This window comes from Mus pahari, chromosome 1 (genome assembly GCF_900095145.1).
Source record: "Mus pahari chromosome 1, PAHARI_EIJ_v1.1, whole genome shotgun sequence".
NCBI lineage: Eukaryota > Metazoa > Chordata > Mammalia > Rodentia > Muridae > Mus > Mus pahari.
In genome coordinates, this window is record NC_034590.1 from 136616468 (window position 1) to 136641090 (window position 24623).

The 24623-nt window shown below is 34.2% G+C and overlaps 1 protein-coding gene across 2 annotated transcripts in view; it reads right to left on the reverse strand.

Annotated features, from left to right (window-relative positions):
- Positions 1 to 24623, reverse strand: part of LOC110315939 (COBW domain-containing protein 1) — a 43660-nt gene that overhangs the window by 12448 nt on the left and 6589 nt on the right. For both annotated transcript variants that reach the window (XM_021189977.2, XM_021189931.2), the window contains exons 4-11: positions 23365 to 23456; positions 19334 to 19393; positions 18173 to 18210; positions 13332 to 13378; positions 11407 to 11493; positions 8800 to 8844; positions 4063 to 4119; positions 389 to 437 (exon numbers count right to left, since the gene is read on the reverse strand). In XM_021189977.2, the coding sequence (XP_021045636.1) occupies positions 389 to 437; positions 4063 to 4119; positions 8800 to 8844; positions 11407 to 11493; positions 13332 to 13378; positions 18173 to 18210; positions 19334 to 19393; positions 23365 to 23425 (444 nt within the window). In that variant the 5' untranslated portion in view covers positions 23426 to 23456. The remainder of the gene's footprint in view (positions 1 to 388; positions 438 to 4062; positions 4120 to 8799; positions 8845 to 11406; positions 11494 to 13331; positions 13379 to 18172; positions 18211 to 19333; positions 19394 to 23364; positions 23457 to 24623) is intronic.

Here is a 24623-nt window from a genome sequence, read left to right on the forward strand (position 1 = left end):
ACACACACACACACACACACACACACACACACACACACAGAGCACCTCACAGTACTACTAAAGGTAAAATTCAAGGTCAGTTTTTATTTAAATAAGCCAACCCTTATTTTCTCTAGAACCCACAGATTTCATTTGTGTAGAAATTCTCATCAGAATAAGTTTGAATACAGGATTTTCTAAAATATTAGGGGGATTAGAATGCTTAACACATGACAGATTCTTATGCTAAACTAGATCATACCACCTCATAGGCATGCAATACTCTTAAAACTGTCAACCTAATCTATAAATATTTTTTTTAGAAAGAAATCTAATAAAAAAAAAAATCCTAAGTAGAGCCAACATGGTTAAAAGAGATACTTTAAATTTTATAAAATGTTATTTTTACCTGATCAAGGTGGGGCGCTGTTGACACATGCTGGAGTTTTTTCTGTAAACTAAGAACAACCAATTACATATTCAAAGATCCATATACTTCTGATTTAACATTATCTATTACCTAGAGACACAAGGCCAATCAAGGAACAAACATTCCACAAATGAATCTACCCCAGGCTGGTGAGATGGCTTAGCGAGCGGGTTAAGAGCACTGACTATTCTTCTGAAGGCCCCGAGTTCAAATCCCAGCAACCACATGATGGCTTACAACCACCTGTAAAGAGATCTGATGCCTTCTTCTGGTGCATCTGAAGTCAGCTACAGTGTACGTATATATAATAATAATAAATAAATCTTTAAATAAACAAAAAAAATGAATCTACCCCAAAGTTTCAATTTTACTAACTCTTCAAATATTTTAAATTTATACATACATGCAATTTATACATAGAAAAGTTGAAAAATCTAATATATGTAGAGAAAAGCTGATAGAACTAAGTTATTAAAAATATTTTTGAATTCACAACAACCAAAAGTATCATACAATGAAGAGAGCATTCTATGCTATATATGCCAGAAGATTTCTTTATAATTGCCAAAGGTTATTACAATAATTTCAACAGGCTTAGAAATATATGCATAGCCTTTCTGCAGTGTTCTGAGTTTCTTACTTCTCTTCCATGCTTCCTAATATGAAATAGGTTGTTGGTAACTTCGAAAAAATTAGAAATGTAAATTTTCCTTTAAGGGTTTCGCTTCAATGAACATTTTTATTATATAAGGACAAACAGGATCCAAGAATAAATGTCCTATATAGTCAGTTACCAGTTAAGAAAAAAATAGACCAGACTGCCCTATGCAGTGAGATCCAGGACAGCAAGAGCTGTCTCAGAAGGGGGTAGAGAAGGAAAAAAAAATAAAGTAAAAAAAATCCATTGTTCTGTTAAAGAGAAGAGCCAGAAGACCAATATGCAGAACAAATTACTACCATAACAACTGTAGCACACACTTAGACACTGATGGTGAAAAGGGGAAGGGAGGGGGACAGCTTAAAGCCTTGCAGATGTCCTGTCTTGAAGCATGGTGAGGGGTAAATTAGTAACAGCAAGTTTAGGCTGTAAGAACTATTGGAAGGAATGACTCGCACTGGGGGGTCTTAGGAGGGAAAGTGTCACATTAAATCCTTCCCAGCTGGTCGCTTAGGAAAGGATTCTCCTGATTAACAGGCTAAGCAAAAGCAAAGCCATGAAAAGGCCTCATCTACAGCAGAGACATTACACACATTACTACTGTAAGTATTACTAAAACATTATAACTGCTCTTAGTCAAAAATAGAATGAGATTAGAAAATTATTGGAAAATCATGTTATTTTCATCATGTCTTATTAGACAGTGAGTACATACAACTTTCACATGCAAGTAAAAGGTAAAAAAAAAAAAAATTAACAAGGAATCTTTAGGGTTAGTTCCTAGTAAGTCTCAGAATTTTGTGCCCTTAATTTAGCCCCTATTATAAAAAGAAAAGAAACCTTACTTTAGTAGAGTGGACAAGCACATAGTTATTAAAACCTGAAATTTATTAATCAGAATCTTCTGTGTGAAAAATAATCAGTGTGACTCCTAATGATTTTCATACCCCATAGGCATCCATCATAAGTATAAAAAAATTCCTGAGTACTCAAAATGTAAGTAGGAAAATGGGCCAGGAAAACTTCACACTGTGGAAAGCAACAATCAGATGCTCTGACCGTACATACACATAAGGCTATAAACAAGTACAAACTCATATGTGATTCACATATACAAAGAAAAGCAAACAGACTTTATCCAGGTTTTCCTGAACAGTCATTTTAGTCTGTTAATGGATCACTCTAAAGTCCAACACCAGAAGTTCTAGAATGGCTAGTTCTAGCCCTGGACTTGGAGGATGACATATTCACCATTCTGGATTTCAATTTAAAAAATGAGGAAATAGCTGCCCTGCACATTCTATATGTACAGGCACAGTAGTCCCATTTTTAAAAACCATGATAAATGGGTATTAAAATTCTCTTTAAGATAAAGAAGTACAGTATAGCCGGGAGTGGTGGCGCACTCCTTTAATCCCAGGACTTGGGAGGCAGAGGCAGGNGGATTTCTGAGTTCGAGGCCAGCCTGGTCTACAAAGTGAGTTCCAGGACAGCCAGGGCTATACAGAGAAACCCTGTCTCAAAAAAAAAAAAAAAAAAGTACAGTATAGCACCATGCCATATCCATATAGGTTATTTCAGATGCCATTTCAAAGAGTGAACAATACTAAGGACAAGAGGCTAGGTATCTACTTTTATCTCACAAGTGCAGAACCACCCACTATGTCTACTCATAAGTAAAATAGCCTTACTAATTCAAAACACTCAGAGAAGTATCCATTTTCATGATACTGAGTAGACACAAATAAAACTTAAAAGATACTAAAACATTATTTGCAATAGTTAAGATGTGGGAACAACTTAAATGTTATTCTTTAGATGAACAGATAAAATAAATGTGTGTTCTTTGTATATATTCATGTTTGCATATATTTAAATGGGCTTTATTTTTTTAAAGGAAGTCCTACCATCTGTCACTGAAGAACAAAATACCATGGCCCTTAGAAGCAGGCATTTGAATATACTGATTTCATTCAAGGAGCTTTACAAGTCAGTGTTATAAATCATCATGCCTAAAGTTAACAATCCTGTATTGTAACCTAAAAACTTATTATGAGCGACCTTATGTCATATATTCTTAGTACAAGTAGAAAAATAAATATCTGATTTGGACATAGTGGTACATACCTTTCAGAGGCAGAGGTAGGCAGATCTATGTGAGTTCAAGGCCAACCTAGTCTATATAGCAAATTTCAGGCCAGCCAAAGTTACATAGCAAAATCCTGTCTCAAAACAACAAAAACCACTTATATCCAAGAATAATTTTTTTCTACATCTTAACATAAAGATACCTCCAAAATGAGAAAGAAAGCTAGTACTGAAAGAAATGGAGTTGTAAGAGAAGAAGCCAGTTCGTTTTTTTCTATATAGTTTATGACTTTTATTTTATTTTAGTTTATGACTTTTATTTTATTTATCTATCTATCTATCTATCTATCTATTTATTTATTTATTTATTTATTTATTTATTTATTTCGAGACAGGGTTTCTCTGTATAGCCCTGGCTGTCCTGGAACTCACTTTGTAGACCAGGCTGGCCTCGAATCAGAAATCTGCCTGCCTCTGCCTCCCGAGTGCTGGGATTAAAGGCGTGCGCCACCACGCCTGGCTTATTTTATTTTATTTTATTTAGAAAGTGTTATAATGGTTGGCACAGAAATACTGATGAGTTTCCAGGCCTTATTTCCATTTACATTAAAATTTCTATAGAAAAATGCATTGTGATTTCCAATCAATCAATTACCATAGCTTTCAAGATCATACTTAGAAATAACCTTGTGAGCCAGGTATGGTAATACATGCCTATAATCTCAGTAGTTTGGAAGCTGTGATAGAGGATCATGAGTTTAATCGGCAGCCTGGGCTGCAAGGTAAAAGCATGCTTTAGAAAAAAAAAAAAAAGAACAAACTTTTATACCAAAGAAACAGCATCCTAAATAATGGGAAACTGAAATAAAACACTACATAAAAAATGAGAAAAGTACTAAAAACATACCTTATTCCAGAGAGAATATCATAGGCATGAAGGTCTAATATATTTGAGAGATGAACTCTAAAAGGAAGGAAATGCATTTAAACAGGTGAAAATTCTGTGAAACACATCCAAATAATCAAGTGTAAAATTTCAAATTAGGCATGGTGGCACAGGACTATAATCTCAGCATTTAGGAGGTAGATAAAAGCAATCAGAAGTTCAAGGACATCCTTGGCTACATAGTAAGTTCAAGACCAGCCTGGGTTATTGACCCTGTCTCAAAAAAGAAAAGTCTCTAAGGATCTTTTATCAAAATACGTAAGCATAAAGATAACTCAGCCTTGGGTTTTGTTCTCAGCATCTATTTGGTGGCTTGCAACTGTCTGGAACTCCAGTTTCAGGAGACCCAATGTCCTCTTCTGACCTCTATGGGCATTTGGGCACACGTCCACATACACACAGGCAAAACACTCATATACACAAAATAAAATATATCTTTAAAAAAAAGATTTCCCAGCACATTATATTTAGGGTGATATATTAAATGACAGGCAAGACAAAAAAAAATGCTATAAAAGATTTCTACCTTAAATTCCTAAAAGTAGCTGAATAGGAAAGATTAGGCAAAAAAATTTACCTGTAACTGCTTCAAAAGAAAAAAATTTCCTTTCCACTTTTGATTGTCCTTCACTAATAATTTTATAAGCTTTAAAATGCCATATTTTTTAGTTAAAAATTATCTAAATAAACTTTTCATATTATCACAAATATGAGCTAAAAGAAGTAACAAATGAACAATAGTTTACACAAATTCCAAATGCCTCTGAGATTTTAATTCTTTTATACCTTCTCTATGATAAAAGAGGTAATATAAAAATACTAGAACTCTACAGCTGAGTGTGGTGGCTCAAATCTTAATCCTAGCACCTGGGAGGCAGAGGCAGGTGGATCTCTGTAATGACTAGGCCAGTCTGGTCACATAATAAGTTTCAGGACATGTCTCCAGCTACATATTGAGACCTTGTCTCAGGGAAAAAAAAACCAAAAAACCTAGAATTCTGGGGCTGGGCATACAGCACCTTGACAAAGCATGTGTAAGGCTCTGGAATCAATCCTAAATGCCAAAAAATAAATTAATATATAAATAAAACCAAAAGGAGTCAAACAGCCAGCGTGTGAATTAATATCACTCCCTCTAGAACCTCGCATTTAACTTGACTCGTTCAGAATGAGCACAAAAGTAGAGCGAAGCTTCCCAGTTTGCAGACCAAATGCTTACTGTTAAGTCAGTGAAGCCTGACCCCTGTGAGGATGTAGGAATTCAAGGCACTAATAATCACTCAGTACCTCATGGGTTAAGTACATAGAGGTAAGTTTACAAAAACAGATGACTGACTTTCAGTTTTAACATAAGCCCACAAAAGAGCAGAAAACCTTGAGTTCATAATTAAACTAAAATGAAGGAAATATTTAAAAGAACACAACAAAACTGCAGTCAAAAGTACAATTATATTTCAATACCAGACCCAAGCAGCTTGTCAGGCATTAAATGTCTTGTCTAACATCTGCCACACTCAAGACATTTGATTTAGCATACAAATGTAAGTTTAGCTCACATGTGTCCAGCTGGGCCTGCCTTGCTTACGTGCAGCAGCCAGCCACACTCTCAGGACAGCACTCTACACGATTATGAATGCTTATCTTGGCACTGATGGACAAATTCCCATCTTATTAAACAACAAATACCACAACATTCTATGTTAATATACTATAAAAACACTTCACATTCTGGACACGCTAGAGGTGCTGAGCCAGGAAAACAATCAAGCAAGGAAGCAAATGGTCTGTGAAGAAATTGCTGAGTATCAATTTACACTAAGAGATCGAAATCCTAGTGTTAAGCATACTTCCTTTCCCATCTTAACGGTTAAAAACAAGTACAAGCTTAAACTATGGATTTGTCATCTTCACTTCAGAATAGAGTGAAGTCTGTAGGTACCAATTCTGTGAACACCCTTCTAACTACACCACTATCTCACTGTGACAGTGTCCTTGAGAATGCTACCATTTAGAGAGAACTCTGCACTGTAGCAACTCCTTTAGGTACTTCTAAAAATGAAAGGACCGACAAGTTCTCAATGGTCAGTATAAGAGGGTAAGGCATTTACATTTCAATTACATTTCAAATGCTATCCCCAAAGGCCCCCTATAAATGAAGAAACTATCTAATAAAAAAAAGGAAAAACAAAAATAAATAAATAAATGGTATAGTAACAATATTATGATGTACCCAAGAGTAGTGTGTAAATATGGCTTCTAAGTGTATTATGACTTAAGAATAAAGTTCCTTTTTAGAAGAAAAAGAAAAAAGAAAAAGAGGATAAGGCACGAGCGTCCTTCCACATGGAAGTTTTTATGAACTTTTCCCCAAACTAGCACTGCTTTGGAAATGAATGTCTGTTCTCATTTAATACATGTCTAGAAAACTTTTTATGGCATTGAGTATATTTGTTTAATATCTTCCTTCAGAAATAAAAATACCAAACATTTTCCAAAACATTCAAACCGTAAGATGAAAAGGCCATTACCATTTTAAATTAAATATGAAAATAAGTCAAGGGAGAAAAAAATCTTTACAAGGTCATTCTTCTCTACTGTCTTATATAACCTGCGGATACTACTTTAGGGAAACTGCCTAATTGCTACCTTTTAAAGTTCAATGAGTTGCTCACAGGGTTCACCTAGTCTACACACTTGCTGTTATTTCTAAAAGCATTGTGCTAAAATCTGGCACTATATTTCCAAATGTTGTTCCAAGTGGATCTAAAACTCAAGTGATTATAAAATCAATTCATTGCCCTTCCTAATGCCATGCTCATCCCACTCTATGCAAGGATTGCCAACCTTCCTGTACACCCGGAACTTCAGAGACTAGCCCACAGTGAGTTCACCCTTCAAAAGATTTTCTTCATTTGCACACTTAAGCAACAAGTATGATTAGTATTCTTGTAAGAGAACAAATGTTGGAAATGGTAAATAAAATCAATATATAAGCTAATCAAGAGGGAACTTTAGTTATAACATGGATAATTTCAAAGTGGAAACAAAGAAAATACAAACTAAATACATGCTGTCACAACAGAACCACAGTTACTGATAGATATGATTCTCAAAAGCTAATTTAAGTGTTATGGAGTTGTTTGTCATTTATAAAAGAAAGAAAATCAAGGAGAAAACAAATATAAACTGTGATAGGAAGACCGAGCAATGGCTTGGAGTATGTGTTAGACTTATCAGGTTTCTACAATGGAACTGGAAAATCTGGGAGTACATTTACTTGTATAGTGCCTATAGCAGGCTCACATTAAAGGCATCTGTGGCTCCTGCAAACACATACCAAATTCATTCTCCAGCTGCATCCATGCTCAGAGCAGCTGCTGCTGTTACTGCCTCATACTTCTGGCAGTCTGTCAGCAACTCTAATCTTTGCCATTGCCGACAACCCACTCAGCTAAGACCCCTCTGCATTTGACAATGGAAAACTCTTTCAGCTAGAGGCTGGGTGGCACTAGGCTGCCAACTGTGAGTCTGAGTCTATTGGCTACTAAGCCATTCTTGTCCCCAACATGAACTTAACAAAATATCCCTACACTGAAGTTTTCTGAAATCATGACACCATTCAACAACAACAACAACAAAACCAGTTCAATCTGCAAAAGAACAGTTCATAGACGGTTTGTTGTTGTTCAAGAGAGTACAAATATTTTAGAAGATTATGCACATCTTTATAAACAGAACTACAGGTAAGAGGAAGCTATAAAAGATGTAAAATATATAAAGGGATGCATTAAGAACTTAAACATAAAAATTTCATGTATTCTTATTACAGTTTTTTTTTTTTAAATAAGGTTTTAAAGTATTAAAAACCTATTTAAAGTCCTTAAATTAACATGCTTTTCCGGATTTATGTATCATAGTTGTGTAGTTGTTAACAAAGGAACTAAGTATGGCAAACTAATTTGTAAAGAGCATTCAGACAATATTTAGGTATTACTTTAATGTGTCTATGTTCTTGTTATAGCAGAGTTATTTATTTTCTGAGACGGGGTTTCTGGCTACCCTGAAACTCGCTCTGTAGACTAGGCTGGGCTTGAACTCAAGAGATCCACCTGCCTCTGCCTCCCAGGTGCTGGGATTAAAGGTGTGCATCACCAACGCCTGTATTTTCTAATTTCTAATGTCTATTCTTTTTTTTTTTTTTTTAAAAGATTTATTTATTTATTTATTTATTTATTATATGTAAGTACACTGTAGCTGTCTTCAGACATTCCAGAAGAGGGCGTCAGATCTTGTGATGGATGGTTGTGAGCCACCATGTGGTTGCTGGGATTTGAACTCAGGACGTTCAGAAGAGCAGTCGGGTGCTCTTACCCGCTGAGCCATCTCACCAGCCCTCTAATGTCTATTCTTAACTAAAGGCTAATTTATTTGTTGTTGGTATTAGTAATAGAATTTTTTTCCTTTTCTTCCTCCCTCCTCACAATGGCATGTAGGCCAGGCTGTCCTTGAACTTTCTATATAGTCAAGGATGACCTTGAACTTCTGCCTCTGCCTCTATATCCAAAGTGCTGAGATTATAGGCATGTGCATTATATAGTTTATGCAGTACTATAGTCAAATTCAGGGCCTTGTGTATATTAGGCAACAATCTCACAACTGTCATATACCTCCATTCCTAATAGTAACTTTAAAAAGTACCTTGATCTCTGCGTTTCTAAAACTTTTCCCAGTCCATTTATTGATCTGAAATAAAAAGCAAAAGAAAGAGATTTAAAAAGTGGTGATTTTTTTTAAAAGCATATAAAAATTATTCCTAAAACAAAAAGTAAACAGACATAATGTAACAACAGAACTTGTAAGAATGGAAAACAACTTGCATTTATTCTTTTCTTTCTCTCCCCCATCCCCACCTTTTGTTTTGTTCTGTTTGGGTTTTTTGGTTTTTTGTTAATGGCTTAGAATTCTTTCTCTTCAAACCACAAATCTGGCACAATCTATGAGCATTGAAGAAAACTTGTTACTACAAAAAAAAAAAAAAAAAAAAGAAAGAAAGAAAGAAAGAAAGAAAGAAAGAAAGAAAGAAAGAAAGAAAGAAAGAAAGAAAGAGGTCCTTCACTTTAGGAAAAGGATAATAAGGATATGGCTCAGTGGTACAGTCCTCGCACAGAACTTGGTTCAGTGGTATAGGCTTAATTAGCATGCACAAACCACTGTTTGACCCCAGCATTGCCAAAAAAAAAAAAACCAAAAACGTGTGTGGGGGGGAGATTCATAAGAAGCAGGGATTTTTTTTTTTTTCTTTTTTTGGTTTTTCTGTGTAGCCTTGGCTGTCCTGGAACTCACTTTGTAGACCAGGCTGGCCTTGAACTCAGAAATCCACCTGCCTCTGTCTCCCGAGTGCTGGGATTAAAGGCGTGCACCACCACGCCCGGCTCAGAAGCAGGGATTCTTAATGTTCTTGTATACTTAAAACTTTTTCAAGACAGCCAAATTTTATACATACACATTGTAGAAATGAACACAAAACACCAAAATAAGAAAAAAAAATGTTTCCCTTTGTATGCCACAAAAAAATACTTTAATTCCTTTAAACACCTTTAACACCTGTATGTTTTTGTCTTATTCTCTTTTCTTTATAGACACATGTCCAAAATATATGCTGATGGTTCAATATATTCTTATGGGTTCTTCTGTATAAAATTCTGAGGTAAGACTTATTTTTGGGCGACTAACTGACTACTAACTAACTACTAACTACTACTAATGAGAGTATTAATTTTCAATTCAAAGAAGCAACTCTCCATTGTAAGAACTCAGGAAGCACTCACTGTCAGGGACTTTGCAAAGCTCACCAACAATTTCACAGGTCTCATGAGTACTTAACGTAAACTTGTAAGATAGGTTTTATTCTTGTTTTGCAGATGATATTCAAGAAGCTTAAATAAATCTCCTCAGAACAGGAAAAAAACAGATCAAGAATTATAACCAAAGCGGACTTCAACCCCTATATTCCTAAACATTATGCAGTATTATCTGCCATCTACATGAGGAAGTACTTTTCGTAGCAAAATCTAAGGATACTATTATTAAAACAAGAAAAAAATATAGAGGGAAAGTATGAGTTTCTTTCTCTTGCAATCATAATCATTAGAAATGACTTAATAGGTTATGTATTTTTGATTCAGTTTTATACCATATACTATATAAATTAGTGGTACTACAGTCAACATGTGAGGCCAGTAGAAATGACATTAAATATGGTAATGCTAATTCATTATAAAAAGCTCTAGTGACTAAAAGTGACCAATAAGAAAAGCTACTGAAATATATTGCCTAGTTTAAGTATTACAAAATAACTCAAAACACAATCTTTGGACTTTACTCTCATTTGAAAAGTTCACCTTTGGCTTCAAAAGGAATGAGACTCTCCAAAACAGCCAGCAAAATGACTGTTTAATTATTTATTAATAACATAGTATCATTCATATCAGTCTATTTTGATTACCCTCATACATAGGCAATGAAGACATAAAGCAAAGACAAAGGACAGTTGATAACTGAGGAAACCATTAAAATCAAGAAGGATTTACAGGGAATTGACACAATATGAGCAAGATTTCATTAAGGAGTGGGAAGAAAAGGGAGAATAGGATCTGCAGATGAAAATACATAGTATTATATACTCTAAAGGAGGGATAGACTCAGAAACTGGTAAGTGAGAAAATAGCAGATGGGAGCTGGTAAGACACATATTTGAAGAAGTAAATTAACTGTCTTATACAGTTAAGGAAGCTTGCCCTTAGGAAAAGAGTCAAAGGACAGACAAGAAATGGAAACTCATAAAGAGAGTCAGTGGACCCAGAATATCAGCCAAAAAATTCTGAATTATGTTTTGCAAGAGCTGGTGAATTATTTTATACATTTCTATTTATTTAACAATTAGCCAAGAACTATATATGTGATTCCTTTATGATCCTTAAAGCAAGTCAACCTTGGACCTTATCTTATATTCCTATAGAACAATAGTCATGGTTTAAAATATTTTACATGTTAAATTTATATTTGAAGGCATTTAACATACTTATAATTTCCACTGTTCATTAAAACTGAAGATAGATTTATTTTTAATTGGCATATAAGAGCTATATATAATAATGGGGGTCATGTGACATTTCAGTATGTACAAACTATTGCCACTTTAGTAAACAGACCTAGCTTCTCCAAATTTATCATCTCTTAATGGTAAAAACATCAAATATTCTTTCTTCTGGCTTTTAAACTGGCTTTTATACTAGTGTATTGTACCTGATAGTTGTTCTTAATTTGTTTAGCTCCTCTTCTGAAACCAAGTCTGTTTTATTGATGAGAATCATGTCTGCCAAAGCAACTTGCCTAAAAGAGCAAAGAACAAGTGTCAGAAAAAAAAAAATGTTAAGAACTCACAAAACCATAGAAACAATTTATTTAAGTCAACATTTCAATTAATAACTAGCTTGGGTTCAGTTTACTCCCAGTCTACTCAGTCTACAGAAGAATTCCATACATTACTTTGTAAGCTCATCCAAAAAGTATTATTTATTGATCCTATAACTAACTATATGCCTCCAGAGCTTTAGATCAGAGAATAATTTTTCAGTTCACGGTGTGTGTGTCTGTGTCTGTCTGTCTGTCTGTCACGGTGTGTGTGTCTGTCTGTCTGTCACGGTGTGTGTGTCTCTGTCTGTCTGTCTGTCTGTCTGTCTGTCTGTCTGTCTGTCTCTCTCTCTCTCTGTGTATCTATGTTAAAGAAAAGCATAAAATTTAGTATCTACTATGATGGGAATAAGGACAGCCTAGTTAATAAAAAATTATAAAATTTATCATAATTTTCAAAGAAATATAAAGTTCGCTTAACATTAAGTAGTTTGCTTTAAAAAACTATACTTCAAAAAATACATCAAGATCTTGTATTGATACCTTCTTTATCACTATGAATATGTATCATTGTTGCAAAATAGATACATAGGAATCCCAGTTAAAGAAGTCAACTCATGAGCTGGGCAGTGGCGGCACACACCTTTAAACCCAGTACTTGGGAGGCAGAGGAAGGTGGATTTCTGAGTTCAAGACCGGCCTGGTCTACAGAGTGAGTTCCAGGACAGCCAGGGCTACACAGAGAAACCCTGTCTCGAAAAAAATAAAAAAAATAAAAAAAAATTCAACTCATAAAAGGCCTTATAACATAACATTATTTTTCTCAATTTCTCAGGAAATTCTAACCACTGGACTACTATTTTCTAATTTTGTTCTTTTATAGGATTAGATATTAAATAAAAAACATGAGCAAAACTGAAAAAAAAAAAAACAAACAACTACAGAATGTATATCACAATCCTATTCTGTGTAAGTAATCTTATGTAGCTAAAAACAGAATACACGCATCTCCAAATCTTTAAATTGGAGACCTTCTAATTCTTCCATGATTCCATGAACATTACATTTTCTGATCTTTCTATTTGCTTTATGTATATTTTCTACAATAACTATTTTGGTGAAAAAGTTATAATCATACTTAAATTCATTTTAATTTAAATCACAACTGTAGAATAACACAATAATTAGGAAGAACAACAGAAGAATTCAATAATATTTTCAATAATAAATTGAATTCAATAAACCTCAAGATAACAAGAAATCATTTGTCCTCAGTCTTTCTTTCCTATCCCAGGAGGCCTCGCTCTTACCCAGCAGCGTATTTGGTTTGAAAACCTTCATCTCATTAGTGACAATATACCTAGGGTAAGGAAAGTACTTCAAATACTTGTAAGTCTACAAACAAAACAAAAGAGAACTTAAAAGTACTTAAAACTGTTTTAAGTACCAAGTCACAAGTATTTCAGTATTTGCTCCTCTATATTGAGTAACAGTGGGGAGTGAGGCAGTTTTTAAGGGATCAAATTAACTATCTTCAATTCCGAAGGGGCATGAGAACAAAATGCTTCTAAATGTTAGACTCTTCTAAATTAATAAAGATCAGGTAAGTCCTATGTCCACCATTCATTTCTATCCCACAATATAAATGGCTTAAATAAAATGATAGTCATGGGTCCATGAGGGGTAGACAGCAATAATGTGTGGAAGGAAAAGGAAACAAATTTGCCTTAACTTTCTTTTTTTTCATTTGTTTTTATATTACTTATCTTCTATTTTCTAATAGGTTGTTAATTAACATAAGCTTTAAATATGAATACCTAGTAGCTTCATTGACAAGGCCATCAGGTTTTTCTTCAGTTAAATGCTGAACAAAACAAAATTTAAAAAAATTACTATAATGCAACACAAAAAATCTAATTATCAATGCAAAGGATTTTATTTTAAAGCTATCTTTCTTGTCTTAATGAGACTTTAATTTCCATTACTAAAAACAAATTTACAGAAGACTTTTGTTTTAGTTAGTTACTACATAGAATTGACTTAGAAGGTCATTCACCTTTTCACCTCCGAAAGCAACCCCTCTCTCAATACTAGTTATATCCTGAAGTCATCTATGCTAGCATAAAAGGGTTACCAGAGGTTGTCTTTTGCAAATTCATGTTTTCAACCACATGACTCTCAATAGAGACTCCCTATCACAAGAAAATGCTGGCTACTGAGGGCTATAGACAACTAGATTATATTAACACTTCACATTTTAATGGACCTTTATATATAATTATTTAATTTTTGCAACATTTTAACTCATTTAGGCATGACTACACACACACACACACACACACACACACACACACACACACTGCCCTTACCCATCACAGAATACTGTTCTTTTATGTACCACCACCAGACATGCTTGATATTAGTAAAGTGAACACTATTTAAGATCTTTTCTTTAAAGCTTTTTATGCCATGTACAACCAGTTTTATAGAGAATACTACTTAATTGTTGCATAAGAGAATATATAGGATTACCTACAAGTTACATCATATTTACCACACTAGTTTCACAATTCATGGGGAGGTAACTATCATAGCTTTGAATTTAAGACACACTGATGATTATTTAATAGACTTGGTTAAGATTATAGAGGCAATTTTTTTTCCTTCTAAAAGTTTAACAAATACTATTTAGGTGTGACAAAACCAAAGCCAAGACCATGACATAGTCATTTCATTTTTTACATACAATTTTATAAATTCAACCACATACTCACTTCCCAGTCACAAAGCTCACAGAACAGAGTGCAATGTATCATCAATAACTTACTCCATGCCAAAAAGACCAAATTTAATATTCATGCTTTCATAATTATTCGTGGCTTCTTACTATTAACAAATTCAGCATTGTATACTCTTCATTTAGAGACTAATGCTATCAGCAGGCCCTGGAGCAATCCATGAATGTAGTTCCATGTGTAGCAATCCATGTAGTTAACAGTCCCATTTGTTGACATAAACACAGGGATTTTGTTATTTGAAAAAAGCTATCCAACATGTGGCAACACATCTCTTTCCACCGAGCAGTCTATCTACTAAAAAACTGATACATCTGCCTCTGCATGATCCTATTCAACATTCTTTAAAACTGAAATATTTTTCAAGATGCTCTATTGGAAGCTTCATCTGCATGCATATCAATTGATGTATCTGACTGCTCCTTGTCACATGTAAAAAAGATATTAAAATGACTTTAAAATTGATCTTAAATGTAATAAAAAAAAAACTTGGCAGAGTCACAAAGCAACTTACAAAGGTTTGAGACATTTATTCAGATAAAATTTCATTTAGAGCTAAATGGCACAGACCAAGACTTGATTATCTTTAGAAAATATTAAATACAAAATAACTTAAAACCTCCAAAAATAAAAGTCTGCCAATGTATACAACTTGATTACAAATATATGTGACAATCATAGAAGAGATAAATGCCTTGCCTATGCACATATGAAAGCTTTCTAAACATAAAAAGTATTAAATGTATACTAACACTTATTTTTCTGAGTACCCAGGGTGAGGTGACAGTCAACGGATACAAGTCCTAGTTTCTCAGGAGGAATAAATTCTGGAATCTTATTCTGGAAAGCTAATTCAGCAGGGCAACTATAATTAGGATTATGGGAGGGAATACTAGGAATCTGCAGTTACCGTATCCTCTAAGCTAGCAAAAACTAGTAACTGTGTCAGTGGGTGGACAAGGTTAACACTGATTGTTCCACAATGTTTGCACAACATATACATACACAGACAGATCAGGGTAGTAAATTTTATGCCTTAAATCTGTATGATTTTTAATTGTGAGTTATGGCTCAACAAAGCTGGTGGACACAAAGAAATGATTCAAAATAAATTATTACTATAGTCACAACTTCAAGAAGAGCTCCAGGAGTGCTTTCCTGCAGAAATCAAGAAAAAAGCAAGACCAAAGAAAACAAATCAAAATGGTCTAAAATTTCATTATCTGAGAAAGAACTGTGCTGACCACAGTAGAAACAAATCCAATGTCAAAGATGTCAGACATCAGACAAAGAAAAAGGAGAGAAACAGCAGCATGTATTTTTTTTTTCTGTTTTGTTTTTGTTCTTTACAAAGACTGGTTAGTGATCTAATGTGGTTTCAGCTTTGAAAAAAAAATATTGCATAATGTCAATCTATTTATTTTCCTGGCCTTTTCCAACCCAAACTGTTTTCTGACTGAATTATTTCAACCTCTTGTGCAATACAACAGAAGACTCAAAAAGAAACCTCTTACTTGACCTTTTATGTGTAAACTTCATTCATTGATTCTATTGCATTAAATGCTGTCACATTTGTAGAACTAAAAGAACAATGTCAGTGCCTAGATGTCAAGCCTTGAGAATAGAGAGCTGTCATTTTAAGTTGTCCAATTCTTTGGCCATGATTAAAAAATGAATATTTCAGATCAATGGGTGACAATCCCATTAGAGTGATAGGCTATGATATCAATTACCACTTCAGTTTCAATTTGGCTGGCTGGCCACAGGGTACCATTTCTCAGCTTTACTTGTGATGGGCTGGCTCTGTGAAGCATGACACCCTTAAATTGCTGCCCATTATCCAACTGTCATTACTTGTACTGCCTCAGAATTCTTTGAATCACAAGCAGCTACTGAGGTCAAGCTTTGCAACCAGAGGAATTGGACAAGTTGGCAAATTCTTTATATAAAGGCAAAGTTATTTATCTGACATATGACTTGGAAAATCTAAAGTTTCCATTATCCTGACAGTATGTCAGTTTTGTGTAGGTATATTGATTTAATAATTTAAGAGGTTTTATCAAGGTGGCAAGGGGTTAAACATATACTACATTTGTATTATTCAGAACATTGCTTTGTTTGGGGGATCTTTATCATGCCAGTAAAAGATTCTATTTAATTCCTCTCTATATCCAACTATAGATATAAAACTATTTCTATAAGAATAAAACACTAGAGTTTGACTTTGGATATAGCATGTTAAATGTATACAAAAAAAAAAAAAAAAACAAAAAAAAACAAAAAAACAAAAAACCAGCAAATAAAACGTCCTGGCTGCTATCTTATGTACTCCAAATTTGTGAATCAACTTAAAGAGGAAATTAATTCAAACATGCCTAAAAATATATTCAAAACAAAGATTTTGAAATTTTCTGGTGCTTTCTTTTTACTATTTCCATTCACATTTAAAAAAAAAAAAACGTTTTGAAAACAGTCATTAAGGTGACTTACAACTTATCTTTTAAAAAAAAAGAAACCTCATTAAACAAAGCGTAGTGACCCTCAGCTTTAATCCCAGCACACAGATCTAAGAAGGAGGAATATGAGTTTCAGGACAGCCTGGATTCCATACCAAATTCAAGACTGCATGAACTAAACAGTAAACCCTTTGAACACACACACACACACACACACACACACACACACACACACACATACAGCCATTATAATTTTTCTGGCCAAAACTGTAATATTTGTAGTCTTCCTTTTATCCCTAGTCTACTCATAAATTTAAATTCTAAACTCTAGAACAGGATTCAAATATCTCAAATTAGGGTACTAAGAGTGAGAGTAGAAGAACCAGTAACATCTGTACAGGCCTTATAAATTTTCCTAAAACATAATTTTATTGAAGATTTAGAAGAAAGACCAACATAAAAATTAAGTTTGGATACATCAAGGAGTAAAATATTAAACTAACTTTTAAACACTGAGTTTATACTCTCAAGAAATTTTGTTCGTTTTCTGAGACAGGTTCTTACTATACAGCACTGGCAGGCCTAGAATTCACTACGTAGATCAAGTGTATGTAGTGAACTGTCCTCTAACTCACTGACATCTGCCTGTCTCTACCTCCTAATTTCTGAGACAAAAGGTGTATGCAGTCACACCCAGCCTGTAGGAAATTACCAGTTTGTTCCCAATCCATCTGCCCAGACAGGTAGTGGGCTGGAGGGCTGATGCTAGGACAGAGGCAAGCTTACTCTCCAAAGCCTTTTGCAACATTTGTTTCTTTAAAAATTTTCTCAGTTCACTTGAAAACCTGGGAAATGCTATTTTATTTTATGCAGCAATAAGTTGTTAAGATTTTAGTTCATTTTATAAACTGAGACAAACCCTAAAGACCTCAGCAGTTAGCAAAAGTAGTCACAGAAGAGTATCATTTAACAATCTCTTCTTATATGCACTAATTTTTATTTCTTCAAAATTAAATAAATTAGTACTTTGTTTTAAGAAAAACTAATGTAGTTTGTGTTTCCTAACAGTTTATAACAAAAACTAAGATCTCATATATTTTATTAGGCTGGTTTTTTTTTCTATAAAATCCAATACTGGGAATGGATTCTAGTGAGAATAACACATGTCCAAATTTTATCCTATATAACCTTATAAAATACCATAGTAACTCCAATTTTTATCACAACACCCAACCAGACTAAAATAAATACTGTTTAAAAGCTAATAATAATAATAATAATAATAATAATGGCACATAAAAACAAAATGCATCTTAAAAAGGATTTTTCTTAAAAAACAGAAAACAATACAACCAACCCCTCACTCCTACTCCTTGACAATTAGCAAGTTATATTTGCTCAACTTACTTTTAATCCATATTTTGAATCTACAACAGTTATGATACCTATAAAGAAATAAACATATTAGTCATTTTTTAAAGTTATCAGTATTATGCAACTATACTTGAAAAAATAAAACATATTTCAGTTTACAAATGTTATTCCGTAAAATTATTTTTCTCTAATCAGTGTGGCATTTAACTCAACCTCAGGAATAAGCAAATATGTTTCAAATATTGACTAGCTCTGTTTCTATGAAACTAGAAAATGTATAAAATAAAAATTTTAAATTAAGTCAAAAAAAATTCTTTGGTGTTTCAAATCCAAACTAAGACAAATTCCATAATACATAGTAAAGTAAGAAAAAGTATACAAGGCAGGTTATTTTTATTTTCACAGTCAAAATGAAGCTTTTCTAAATAAATTATTTAAAGAATCTGAGCCATCCTAGGATATTATATTCCTGCCCTCTGCTAATACACTTAGCTCACAAAAAAAAGCATCCTACCAAGTACCTAAGTTCTCAAAGATCAATTAGCTCAGCGATTTCAGAATATAAGTCAAATCATTTTTAAAAATAACAGCATAATCTGATGATGTCTATGAAATTCAACAAGCTACATGCTATCTATAGTATTTCTCAATGAAACACAACTTCAATGATTCTTATCCTATAGTCTACATGATTGGTTTAAAAAGAAAGGAGAGACAACAGGAGAAAGTGAATATAGTGGCCACACTAAGAAAGTAATATCAAGCTTATAAATTTATACAGACTGACAAGAGTTAAGTAGAGTATGTGTGTTTAGAAGCATTCTTAATTCTTATTTTCAAGGAAAAATGAAAGCAGAGAATGAAAGGTCATTCTTTCCATTGTCTTCCTGACTACCTACAAAGCTCTATTTAGCATTATACTAACTAAGCACACCATGGCAACAGAGGACACAGGCAGTCTGCGGAGTAATTTAAAAGGAAAGCCTCAGTAATAGTCCTTAGTCAGAGATGATATCAATAGCTAACCGTCTGATATTATCACTTTCTAGGACTTAAGAATCCCTATGAACAAAACTTGAATCATCAAAAACTAAACAACTGGAAAAGAACAATAGTATAGGAATTAAAACTACAATATAAACAAAATGAAACCAACCATAAAATATTATTTTAAAAGAAATTGTTTTAACTTACCATCAAGATAAATATCACTCCCTAACTCAGCATCAACCCAAAACATAGAAGCCACTGCACCTGAAAATACATAGTGTAATAATATTCAGTAAATAAAGTATTTCTTCAAATTGTCTTAATTTTCACCAACTGCTGTTAAACACACACAAACTAAACCTATGCTTCAGTCTTCTCATGGCAACTGCAGTGAGAGGACGTTTCAAGATATGCAGTCATTCTACTCCTCTCCCTGTTTCTAAACAGTAAACTCTTAACCCTCATCAAACATAATGTTCTTACTGATACCAAAATAATTTACTCATCAATACTGTGCAACAATTTAGACACAATACCTGAGGACACACAGGACTTTTTTTTCTCACTTTCAGAATATGATTATCATATAGTTCACAAATAATAAATCCCTCCCAAGGAAAAGTAAATAAAATACATTAACTCCAAAGATCACTTACAAAAGTGATTTCCCAAAAGTCACAATAAATTTCACTTGTAATCTTTATAAAAGAAAAGAACAAGAAAAATTACAATTTCTCTGGTGGTAATTATTCATCATCATATATTTACTTGATGCTGGATATAAAATTATTATTCTTAGAAAATAATTTCTAAGAAAAAATTCAAACTTATTTTTGACAGAAGCTGGTTTAACACAAAACCAGACATTCTGATTAGTGTTCTACAATACAGAAAAAGGAAACTGACAGCAAGGGAAAGTATGTGATTTTTCCAAGCATTACCATCCCGTTAGTGATGGTGCTGTCTAGAAGAATGAGCACAGGGGCAAACGAGGAGAACTGAACTCATTGCACTGTCTAAAGCTGTCTACCGACTCTGACAAGATGTGGTTCCCCTAAGCATCACTCTGTGTCAACAGTGAAACACCTGTCAGCTGTTTACAGTGATTACTCATGCAAGATATAGCAAGGGCCACAAGATCTAATGGTTTCCTGATACCTATTGATTTTTTCCCAAAAACTTAATAGTTTTCCAATTTGACTGAAATAGGATTTGTGAGTAACAGGAGCAGAATCAATGTCTGTCCTCTTCAAGAAAATTACTTTACCATGACAATTATTTAGCTAAGAACTGGAGAGTGTCAATCTCCTAAGTGAGAAACAACTGAATTGCCAATAAGAATTATTTCCACTTTCTTGGTTAAAAACATGGTTTTAACTAATAAAGGTGAAAAGAGTAAATCTACTGCATCATGACACTAAACTCTGATACAAAAAATTATTCACTTCTTCACTTAGCCAAATGCATAGGTATATTAACATTATAGTTTTTTAACTTTAAAAACTCACTGATGTTAATTCAAGTCAATGGCTTTAAGTCTTAATTCTTACCAAGATGAGTTGTAAATTAGTATTAAAGCGTTTATTCTAAACTTCATTTCCATGTAATACAATCCTTACAGAGCCATCTGTATGTGCTTAGAAGTAGCAAACATGATGGGATGGAGTATGAGATTCTTCTCCCCAAGGAATTCTAGGTAATGTGTGAAGATAATTTCAGTTGCTTCTAGGAATATGCTACTGGCATCTAGTAGGTAGAAGCTAGGAATGCTGTTAAACACTCTATAATGCTCAAGATAGCACCCTGTGATGGTTTGTATATGCTTGGCCAAGGAAATGGCATTATTAGAAGGTATGGCCCTGTGGGAGTAGGTGTGTCACTGTAGGTATGGGCTTTAAGACCTTCATCCTAGCTGCCTGGAAACTAGCAGCCTTCAGATGAAGATGTAGAACTCTCAGCCCCTCCTGTACCATGCCTGTCTCAATGCTGCCATGTTCCCACCTTAATCATAATGGACTGAACCTCAGAACCTGCAAGCCAGCCCCAATTACATATTCTCCTTATAAGAGTTGCCTTGGTCATGGTGTCTGTTCATAGCAGTAAAACCCTAACTAAGACACACCTCTCACAAAAGATAACTGGACAATCTAAAATACTACTTGTGTCAAGCCTGAGAAATTCTGAACTATATTACAGAATCTCCCTTCTTCAAAACCAGATTAAACAAAAAAATTTTTTTAAAAATTTACATGTCAAGATTTTATTAGAACAACCAAATAATAAGAAAAGATCAGTTTCCTAACCATAAATTTAGAAGAGTAATAGTCCAAGTTAGAAACAAGGTTTCTATGGGATTGTGGTAGTTTGAATAAGAGTTGCCCCCAAATATATTTGAATGCTTGGTCATTAGCAAATGGTGTTACTTAACAGGAATCAGGAAGTGTAGTCTTGGTGGAGTAGGTGTGGCCTTGTTGGAGGAGTATGTCACAGGGGGTGACCTTTGGGGTTTCAAAAACTCAAGCCAGGTCCTTCCAGCTGCTTTTGGATCCAGATATAGAACCCTCAACTGCCATATCTGCCCCTGTGCTGCCATGCTCCCCACCATGAGGACAATGGACTAAACCTCTGAAACTGTGACCAAGCCCCAGTGAAGCGCTTTCCTTTGTAAAAGTAGCTGTGGTCAAAGTGTCTCTTTACAGCAACAGAATGATTAGACAGTGAGTTACTGTAGTCTTTCTCTAACTCAATTCCCACCCCCAAAAAGAGGATGTGCAAGAATAGTTTACAAAATCCTACTACTTTAACAGAAACAACTCCTCAAAAGGCAAGAAATAGAACTAACTGGAAAGTAATAAAGGGAAAAAGTCAATGATAACAACAAAGATTTCAAGAATAAAATTTTTTGATCACTTCTATAGTTGGAGGAATTTGCTTTGTAGGACTGAGAGCAAAAGCAATGAGAGTTCTGAAGTCTAATGATGCCCCACAGCAGCAAGAATTGACTATGTAGTACTAGGTGAATGGAACACACCCAAGACAGCCATACTAGGTATTTGAGGGCAGAAACTAATGGCCATTTTATCTCATCTGTCTGTCTGGTCACCAATTTCCATAGCTTCCCTCTTCACGTGTCCCAGTAATATCCAGCTTTCAAACATGCTCAAGGAAACATGCTTGGGTAAGATACAGAAGTTATTAAGAGGAATTCCCCATCGATGCACACAAGTAAAGGAAAGTCCTCTGACCTTCCCACATCAGGCACAAATGCATATATGTGATACAGCAGATGAAAACAAACACAGATCAATGTCAGGAAGGGAAAGGAATAGAGGCATTTAATAGGACAAATGGCAAGGGATTCATTCTTCAAGGAAACATAATCTTACACATAAAATTTTGAGGTAGCTTTTCATAGCAAAGAACTTGAAAGCAATACAATACCAAAAACAAGCTTGAACGCAAGTAAAGAGTAGAATAATATAAAAGAGGCTTTGTAGTACATCATTGCTTAACCAATAAATTAATTTACAATAATAATGAACAGATAAGTATGTGGGAGATTACTGGCATAAGGAAAACAAAGGTTCATTAGAGTATATGTAGCTGCAAATGATAAATCAGAACAATTAAAACATGGCTAGGGGCATAGGGCATAGCTTAGGACCAGAGCACATACCTGGCATGTGCAAGATACTCAAAAACAGTAAAAAAAAAAAAAAAAAAATGAGATGGCTGAGCAGGCAAGGGTGCCTACTGCCAAACCTGATACCTTCAGTTCAAGTTCCAGGAGAGAGAGGAGCCAACCAGCATGGTAGACAGAGAGTGGAGTCCTGAAGGTTGTCCTCTGAACTCCACATTTAACACCACAGCATACAAATTCATAGTCATTCTCATTTATTTATATTCATTCATTTTCTATCTTCTTCTTCCCCCCTCATCCCTTCTAACCAACTTCCCTTATAAATAAATATATAAGCAAATTGTTATAATTTTAAGAAGATTTTTAGACAAGTTAAAAGACCAAAATAAAATTCACTATGGAAAACTGGTCTCATTAGTATTAGAACAGAAGATGTGCCTATACATGAACAGGCATGCACATGAGCCCACACACATTTTAACATGCATACACATGGATACACTTCACATAAACATATGCAAAAAAAATACTATTTCAAATATTTCTCTAAGGTCTCAAAGAAGTATATGTTGGTGTCTAGTATGTCATTTCTTACCAGGATCTGCTAGCCCAGTGGTCTCTAAGAGTATGTAATCAAATTTGCCTTTCTTTTGCATCAGATTCTCTATAGCTCTAAGGCCACTGTCCCTGGAAAATACCAAAAACATAGTAATAACTGATTACCTGAACATTTTTAAATCTAAAAGCAATTTAAAATGTAGTCAACAATACAACACAAAAATATTCTCAAGTACACACGAATTTAAATTCTAATAAAATGTCCAATATTTAACAAAAAGAAAATAGGTACAAATACAGACAGAAATGATATTAATACTTTATTAAAACAAAAAGCAAAATATGCTACCTAACAAAAGTCAGTATTTATTTTACAGCTTTATAAAAGAAAACCAGTAGAAATAATAAAAGTGATTAAATTGAAATTAAAGAAACGTCACTGAATACCACTGAATTAAGATGCAATGTAATTTCTTAAAAAAAAAGACAGCATCTACCTATGCAATTCAATCTCCTGCTTCCACCTCCCAAATGCTGACATGAGAGGATTTCATTACCTGTTTTTTATTCTTGTAATACCAAAAGTAAGGGCAAATATTGAATGTATTGCCTTTTGGTTAAGAAAAACTTTATAACTACTTCCTCTTTCCAAAAAGTTTGACTCAGTGTCAAGCATCTAAGATCACAAATAACAAGGGAGAAACTTAATTCACTACTGTATAGAAAAATCAATAGCACATGTAGTAATTATGATAATTTATCCAAGATTTTATCAAATGATTTATCCGAGTTGATACTGTATGACAGGTACTCTTCTAGGACTGCTGGCAGCTTAGGAAGCTGAACAGACACTGCCCATGGAACTTATGTCATGACACAATGTTCTTTCTCTGTTTCTGTGTTATACTAGGATTTGAACACAGGGCCACACATCTGCTAAGCAAGCATGCTACTACTTAGCTACACTCCCAGTCTTCTTTTTACTTTTCTGTTTTATTATAGGATCTCACTAAGTTCCCTGGGCTAGCTTTGACTCACTTGGTAGCCCAGGTAGGCCTTGAACTTGCAATCCTCCTATTAGCTCTCAAGTAGCTCAGACTACAAGTCTGTGCCATCAGTCTTGGCTGGTTCTTCCTTCTTTTTTATGTGTTTGTATATATCAGCAAGTGTGGTGACATGCACATGCATGTATGCACACGGAGGACAATACCAATGTTGAACATCTTTCTCAATGGCTTCCTATCTTACTTTTTTCTGACAAGGTCTCTCACTTGAACCTGGAGTTGATCAATCAGC